General features: G+C 41.8%; 1 protein-coding gene across 1 annotated transcript; it reads right to left on the bottom strand.

Annotated features, from left to right (window-relative positions):
* Positions 1-4,780: 4,780 nt before the first annotated feature.
* On the bottom strand, positions 4,781-7,153 carry LOC146614486 (fish-egg lectin-like). Its single transcript, XM_085376213.1, has 5 exons — positions 7,099-7,153; positions 6,643-6,879; positions 6,339-6,556; positions 6,131-6,255; positions 4,781-4,922 (listed from the first exon to the last, which is right to left on the bottom strand). The coding sequence occupies exons 1-5, from the start codon at positions 7,151-7,153 to the stop codon at positions 4,781-4,783; spliced, it is 777 nt and encodes a 258-aa protein (XP_085232339.1).
* Positions 7,154-8,598: the final 1,445 nt, after the last annotated feature.

Here is an 8,598-nt window from a genome sequence, read left to right as displayed (position 1 = left end):
TTGGGGTGGTTTTTTTTTTTCTTTCTTCTGTTTGGTTGTGTTGTTTTATGCTATTCTTGATAAATGAATAAAAATTGTATAAACAAAAAAAAAGAAAATAAACACTGTTGTGACAGTGATGTACACTGTTCTGATGGTATATATGCATCAATCTATCAATCATTTGTTGTAAGATTCAGATAATTATTTTTTAAAAGCTAGACATTTTAAATGAGAATAAGAAAGAAAAGTATTTCTTTGTGCCCCCCTCTCCCTGTTAATGCCCTACATGGCCCCCTGGCAACACTTTGCTAGATCCGCACCTGCACAGTAACAAGCTGTCAGCTACTTAGAAAAGGATCCTGGGGTTATTTGTCTCTCAGAAACAGTTCATAACTTCCCTTCAACTCATTCATGTCACCTAAAAGGTAAACCTGTTTCTCCATCACCTGTTCAGCTCTGATGATTCAGTAAGGACATCTCCTGGTTTCATCTTCATGTTTCCCTCTCACCAGATAACCAAACCGATATCATGACTGAAAGAAATCTCCGTCCGTGGATCGGGTTTCCTTCGAGACATGGGCAGCGATAAGCAGAGTTCATCCTTTAACATAAACAAAATTAAAATATTCTCATGCATGATCAATGGTTAATCACGGTACCAGCTGGAGTACCGGGAGCAGTTTGGAAAAACAAGAAGACGCGGAGACTGTTCTAGGTGTCATTCCTAACTGACTCAAAGGTTTATTCTCTGTGCAACAGTATATATAGAGGAAAAAGGTTCGTGTGTCAACAGATTCTCAGTTCAAACCGGTACAGACCAAATAAGAAAACGTCTTCCTGCCTTCTGAGCAAAGAAGTATCCTGTGTGTAGTTTATCAGTTCAGCTACAATTTATGATCATCCCAGCAAAATACACTCCTAGACATAGAATACAGAGTTCTTTCATTAGTGAATTCTGAAACGAACCACCTGGCCTTTAACACGCTCCTTTCTAAGAGATAAGGAAGGGAGGATGGGAGTAAGGAAGTGGTCTCTGTGGTATTTTCGACCTTGAGGTACCAGCCTGTGATTCTTACACATTAATTCTTGGGTCACAGAGAAAGAGAAAAACAACTAGTAAATGGGCCTTATTGAGTAACAGTTTTCCTGTATAATATCACTATAAAACAATATCCTGTAAATGCTACCATGGTATCAAAATATCACAACAATGACCAGCAGCTTTTTTGCAGCTGTGGCTCCAGCAAACATCAGCTGATACTAGAAAGTAATATTAAATAAATTCTAACAACAGCTGATCAAGCTTAAACGTGCTGCTGTTGTTTAGCGCGACATCCGCTGGTTTCCTCTTTCGGCGCAAAGTGAGCGATAAACAAACAAGAGAGCCGATCACTGATCAGTTTTCATGATTGAAGTAGAAACGGGAGAGGGAGGGGGGAGGATGAGAGAAGAAGAGGCAGCTGTGCAGCAAAGACACAGAATAACTCCAGCTTTGTGCCTTTTTCATTGTAGCTGAATTACGGGACAAACTGTTCCTTTTCACCTCAATAAGAAACGCGTAATATTTTCTCTGAATACCAGACGGGACGGTTGGCAACTCTAATAACTTATGAACAAAATAAAGTGCAACATCATTAACTTCATAGCACCACCCAGCTGTATAGAAACTCCGTCATGCTAGCTAGCACGCAGTACGGAAAAAGTCAGCACAACGAAAATAAACTCCACCTAAACTTGGTTTATATCTGACCCAGAGAGACTGCAGGTCATAACTTCTTACCTGAAGTTCAGTTCACACTTGGACCGGCGGCCGCCTCGGGTCTCTTTTCCTTCTGCGTCCCCTTTTCCTTTATCCACCTGCTGGCCTCCACCACTTGCTAATGTTACTGAATCTGTGGAAGCTCCGCGATAGCCACCACACGAAGTAACGAGTAACGACCCTATCTAAATCCCAGTAACGACTAACGCGTTCCTGATTTTGGCATAATAACTAGTTACCGTGCTCGTTACCACAATAATAACGTAGTTACTGTAACGCGTTACTTAATAACGCGTTAGTCCCAACACTGGTGGTGACCATGGTGGCCATTTAGAAGTCGGCCATCTTGGATACAACTTTTGTTTTTTCAATAGGAAGAGGGCCATGTGACACATCAAACTTATTGGTAATGTCACAAGAAAAACAATGGTGTGCTTGCTTTCAACGTAACTTTATTCTTTCATGAGTTATTTACAAGTTTCGTGAAACTGGTTCAGTGTTGGATTTGCCAAAATGTGGATGCAAGAAAACTGTCACCAATGAAGAAACATCAGTGGCTGTCCTAGCTTCGTTCAGCAAGAGCCCACAGCGTAGCACTCGCTGCATGTCACTGGAGAGTGGCATTAGTCGAACATCCCTTCGGCGGATATTAGCTACTCACAAATGGCACCCTTACAAACTCCAGCTACTGCAGCATCTCAACGAGGATGACCCAGATCGGCCACAGAATTTGCAGAATGGGCAAAACAAAAATTGGAACAGGACCCTCAGTTCACGCAGAAGATTTTGTTCAGTGATGAGGCAAACTTTTATGTGAATGGTGAAGTTAACAAACAAAACCACCGCTATTGGTCTGACACTAACCCACATTGGATGGATCCCTCCAAGACTGTTGGAACAACAAAAGTGATGGTTTGGTGTGGTATATGGGGTACAACGATAGTGGGTCCATTCTTCATCAATGGAAACCTCAAGGCCACTGGATATTTGAAATTGCTACATGATGATGTGTTTCCCTCTTTATGCACTGAAGCTGGCACATTCCCTGAGTTTTTCCAGCAAGATGGTGCACCACCACATTATGGGTGCCAGGTCCGAGCATTCCTAGATAAACAGTTTCCTGGAAAGTGGATTGGTCGTTGTGGGCCAGTTGAATGGCCCCCAAGGTCTCCCGATCTGACCCCCTTAGACTTTTATCTTTGGGGTCAGCTGAAGGCAATTGTCTATGGTGTGAAGATACGAGATGTGCAGCACCTGAAACTACGGATTCTGGATGCCTGTGCTGGCATTTCTCCTGCGGTGTTGCTATCAGTGTGTGAAGAGTGGGAGAAGAGGGTTGCATTGACAATCCAACACAATGGGCAGCACACTGAACACATTTTATAAGTGGTCAGAAACTTGTAAATAAATGGTAAATGGCCTGTATTTGTATAGCGCCTTACTAGTCCCTAAGGACCCCAAAGCGCTTTACACATCCAGTCATCCACCCATTCACACACACACTGGTGATGGCAAGCTACATGTAGCCACAGCCACCCTGGGGCGCACTGACAGAGGCTCATGAAAGAATAAAGTTACGTTGAAACCAAGCACACCATTGTTTTTCTTGTGACATTACCAATAAGTTTGATGTGTCACATGGCCCTCTACCTATTGAAAAAACAAAAGTTGTATCCAAGATGGCCGACTTCTAAATGGCCACCATGGTCACCGCCCATCTTGAGGAGTTTGCCCCCTCACATATACTAATGTGCCACAAACAGGACTTTAATATCACCAACCATTCCCATTTTATTATGGTGTATCCATGTAAATGGCCCACCCTGTATAATTTACTTATGGATGTCCATTCTCGCATATTAAGTGCTACTGTATATGGTGAAAGTTTGTCTAGTAAGACAAAGTGGCATGTTACTTTTTGATCTTTCAGCTGAATCACTTTATCCAGAGAGAAGTTGTTACTTTAACCCTGTAAGGTTTAGTGTATGAGAACTACTCTGACATTTATGTGAGCAGGCCCAGAGTGACAATGAATAGATTAGGATGAGCTCTGGTGCAGGATTTCATGTCTTATAAAAGCAGACCCTGGCCAGTGTTTTCTCACACCCAAGGTGAAATATCTGAACACAAACACAAGTAAAAACCTAATGTGTATGCGAGGCTTCAGGAAACCCCAACAGTGTGGAAGGATAAGGAATAGCTTGGAGATAAAAGTGCAGATGACAGCATGATGGATGAGCATGACTGTGCTTACTTCAAGTCCCATAATCTCAGGTTTATACCGTTACCACGGAGGATATACAATAACAGAACTTTTTACATGTTGCAGAACAGATGTAGCCTCATGTCATTGTGATGTAAAACATGAATAGGAAACATGAGGACATCAGCTTGTAAGCTATAAGTACATGAGCAAACTGTAAATGACGTATGGTTCAAACTAGCCTGCCATCTTTTGCTATTAGTTCATCTATAAATTCAGCATCAAAAGTAACAAATTCTTGACTTTGACATAATTATGACATTTACGGGTCAATGTGAAGCACTTCTGTTTGAACTGAGGTGGAAAATGGGTGCAGCTACTCTGCTGTACAGGAGGAGGTGTTGTTGCATTGTGCATCTCCCATAGTGGGATTTATAATAAAAGAACACCAGAGGTCTGGACCCTGTTAAACTGATGAATATATAACACCATCATAATCTCATGTAAGCTTGTCTACTATGTGCAATGATCACAAAGCAAAGAGCCAAAACAGTGACAGGAAAGCCAGTAGCTGTGCTGAATAAAACTTGCAAAAATAAAAAACTGAATCCAAACAGTCTCAGCGAATCAAGAGTTTATGAAAGGATGGCAGGTGAATGATACAGAAGTAAATATCTGACAGCATTCTAGTAGTTATGCATGTTGTTGCTGAATCACTTAAGATGTAATCACAATAAAACAATCAATTATTTTCCCACGTGAATTTTTCATTGTTGACATAATGCTGATCAGTTTTTACATTGTTTTATGCGACAGAAGAGGAAAGACTACAACCACTAGTATAAACATTTCAGGATGATCCCATAGTCAGTCACGACCCACAGATTGCCACGATCATAGCTCACATGGTTGATGCGAGAGGGCATTGGTATTTTGGTCCAGCTCGTGCCTTGTGGAGTGCTGCTGTCGATGCCTTGTCTGTAGAGAGAAGACATTGATACTTAAATCATTGGATCTGTTTTATTTGTGCAATTGAGGTTTTGGCCTCAGCTCCTCGCCATATTATCTATCCTGAGTTAAGAGTTGTAAGTCTCATGGTTGCTCGGTCTGGTGACCCAAATATAATGTTTTTGATTACTTCATGTTCTGTGATTTGGGGGTTTCTCATGGTCTAGTCTGTTGCATTTCTAGCTCCTTTGGTTATTCCTTAGTATTTTTGGTGATTTCTAGTCTTTAGATTTTGTTAATGTTCTGTGTTACATCTAGTTATCTAGGTTTCTATGTTCGTGTATTTCCTGTTTTACTTTGGTAGTCTCATGTCCTGTGTTAGAGTTTTCTGTTTTGCTTCCTTCCTGTCTCGTGTGTCAGATTAGGTTAAGCTGTGTCTCTCTTCTGTATTTATTGTGTGTTTTCCTTTGTTCTTTGTCGGGTCGTCTGCATTTCCTCTGCTCTTCTTCACTCCACATTTCCAGGTTTCATGTTTTCTAGTTCAATGTTTCAAGTTTCATGTTCACCTTTTCCCAGTTTAGGTTTTGTTAGTTTCCTTTCTGCCATTTGTTTTGTAATATTTGTTGCAGCCCTAAATAAAGGCTTGCTTTCTGTTAACATCCACCTCATTTGTTTGCATTTGGGTCCGCATTCTCTTCTCTCCACGCCGTCTGCCTTAGCAGGCGTGACAGGAAGAGGTAAATATGTTTAACAGATGTGAAAAATGAGATTTCTATGATTTCTTTTAAGTGAACACCTAAATGTATTATAGAGGAGAGACAGATCATTCAAAGAATCCACAACTGAAATCTGAAAATTCTTACTTACTGAGTTTCTGAGTTACAGAAACTATGATGATTATAAGTAAACATTACTAGTTTTCTTTTGTAGCATTTGACTGGTGATTCTACACATGAACATTGTATGGCTCAGTGATCATTACAATGAAAGTCGCTTCTAGAAAGATTTAAGCACAAATTGCCTTCGTGAGCAATTTGTTATTCATTTGTGGAGAGGTCATTCTAAGGTTGAAGAGCAAAATAGTGGTTGATCCATTGCATGGATAACAACAGAGGAGTCAAAAACACAATAACCTGATTCAAACAGAGACTGAAAGAGTCAAAGCAAAAAGAAAGAAGAAAGAACAGAAATACTGCCAGGGCTAGTTAAAATGCTTTCAGACTAGATTAAGTGTTTACCTTTGGAAGACTTCTCCTCCTCTAGTTACAACAAAGACGCTTCCATCAGTCCCAATTTCAACCTTTACTGCAAGACCATCCACTTGTATCCAGCCACTGATGCCACAGGTGCTCGGTGTTACTCTCTGTCATGAAAAGCAAATATGGTGAGATGTCTTGATCATACAAATAACAACACAAATGATCATTAAAATAAAAAATAATTTACTGTGAAGTAGATGTTTTGACCTGAGTTCACTCCCCAGCATCCATATTTTGAGCTGCAACTGACATACATTAAAAGCCCAGGCAGGGTTGTCCAGCTCAGGGTGCTCTGTTTCCTGTAGTCTGAGGCAATGGTGCTTTTCAGACAGTGGATGGTGGAGGTGTCGGTAACTCCCACCACCTGACCATCACCTCCAGCATCCACCTGCTGTAAACTCTCACCTGAAGACACACAGAGGTACAGATCATTCATTCAAACAGCTGCTACTGTGCACACTCTGTTGTGTTAAGTCTGTGATAAAGCTCACCATTCGCAAAAACAAAGCTGCCAGCTACGTATTTGTAGACCCTGTTGTTGAGGTCAACACCCCAGATTCCTGCAGGTCCCACTGAGACATGCTTGAGGTTGAGTGAGCCCATTTTGTACCACTGTGATCCAAGCAGAAAGTATGCATAATTATTGCCGTCTGTCATCACAACGTTCCCCTGCCCAGCATCAATCTGTACAGCAGGAAACTGTTGTGGACCCTCCATGCAAGTGCAGCCTGTGAAGAAAAAAGCACAAGTTAACTCAATGCATGATCTATCACTTTTAAAGGGAACTTTTTGTTTTGCTCTATTTATTTTACCTTCATTGGCTTCAATTCAATTCAATTCAATTTTATTTATATAGCGCCAAATCACAACAAAAGTCGCCTGAAGGCGCTTCATAGAATTCAATGAAGGTAAAATGTGCAGTGTCACATTTTAAAATCAGGACTTACCATGACTGACAGACAGGTACCTCAGCACCAACAAGAACACTGCAAAAGATTTCATATTGTCTGTGAGTCCGTTTGCTAAAGGAATGAATCTCTGTATCTTTGTTGAGCTACTGCCCTTTGATACGTGTGTTACTTTTATACCACGCTGACACATTCGAACTATGAGACTGAACTGGTTTTTCAGAAAGTTCCACATAACTAATAAAGGAGGAAATGTTTTAGCATTTACTGGAAACTAAAGACAAGAACTGATAACTTCCTGGAGTTAATTTACTGAAATCTACAGTAGATTTAAATACCCACGCACCCTTTAAGGCTAATAGATTGCTGTTTTGTTAATAACAGTAAAACAACAGCATATGTTGTTTATATCTGATGCAGCCAAACAATCTACTAAGTACATCCTAACTATCTGCAGTGCTTAATCTGCAGTAGCATGATACTGTAACGGACTGGGTTACAAGTTAGTTGACTGTTGTGTTATCAGTTACTTATGGCATATTTGGACCACACCCGCAGCATGGTGATTTACTGAGTGTCCTTGAATGTGCAGTAGTCTAGAGGCCAGTTGGCCTGTCAATCCGATCAGGCCCTTTCTCAGGGGGGGTTGAAAACGAAGTACCGGGAGTCCGCTGTTCTCGCCGGCTCTAATAATCCTCGACCTCGCTGTCTGCTATGGAGCTGGCGGGTCACAGACGTCTCCGAAAACATCGGAGCGCGTTTGGAAATATATGATATCTTGATAAATCGAGCAGATATTTGAAGTTTACACAGCTACATTCTCGCTTGAAAATAACTTAAAAGTTTATTTTGTGACCCAGAAAGAGTAATATTTAAAAGTTTTTAGCCGCGCTCGTCCGCCATTGCCGCATTTGAGTTTTGGACGAAATGCATTCTCGGATACCAAGTCCACACAAGTCACCACCGATGCATGCTCGATAAAACGGGCGGAGCGAGAACACAATCGAGACTTTTTCGCATTCTCGGCTTGATGCGTACTTCGAATTGGAACAGTACTTGGTCTCTGACTGATGACGTATCACGAGTACACGAGAACGCAAGTACGCACAAGTACGCATATTGAGAAAGGGCCACAGAGAGTCTGGAGAAGAGTATGTATGTGGTTGGCTGAGAGTGTTCGGGGGACGGGGTTAGAGAATGGGGGTGTGTGTGTGGCGGAAGAGAGGAGAGAGTCGGGGGTTGTTGCTGGAGAGCCCGCTTTTTCCCTGTTGTTTTGGCGTTGGCTACGGCCCACAGTAGCCCGTGTTACTATTCTGAATAAACACCGGTAACCGGAACGCTGATCGTCTGCGTCTTCTGTCGGAGGGACGCTACACTGCTGTCAGAAGTGAAAGTGAAGCTTTCGCCTCCTGAGTTATCTGCGCTCGTGTCGCCCCGACTCACGGCATTGGCTGTGGACGCTGGAGATTTTTGCGGGACTTTGCGGAATGCTTCCGATAAATTACTCCAAGATCAAGCGAGAACCTACATCAGAAGCTC

The sequence above is a fragment of the Diplotaxodon limnothrissa genome, linkage group LG17, assembly GCF_057381915.1.
Source record: "Diplotaxodon limnothrissa isolate DT_005_m linkage group LG17, D_limnothrissa_male_GT1.1, whole genome shotgun sequence".
NCBI classification, from domain to species: Eukaryota; Metazoa; Chordata; class Actinopteri; order Cichliformes; family Cichlidae; genus Diplotaxodon; species Diplotaxodon limnothrissa.
Note: the sequence above shows the minus strand (reverse complement) of the source record. Positions and strands in the feature narration are given on the sequence as shown.

Bases quoted from the DNA above. Each gene is read 5' to 3' on its own strand.
- LOC146614486 (XM_085376213.1), bottom strand. From the start codon at position 7,153: ATGAAATCTTTTGCAGTGTTCTTGTTGGTGCTGAGGTACCTGTCTGTC. The intron at 6,880-7,098 runs GTAAGTCCTGAT...TTTTCTTCACAG, and splicing joins GTACCTGTCTGTCAGTCATG to GCTGCACTTGCATGGAGGGT. The intron at 4,923-6,130 runs GTAAACACTTAA...TTCTCTCTACAG, and splicing joins GGAGGAGAAGTCTTCCAAAG to ACAAGGCATCGACAGCAGCA.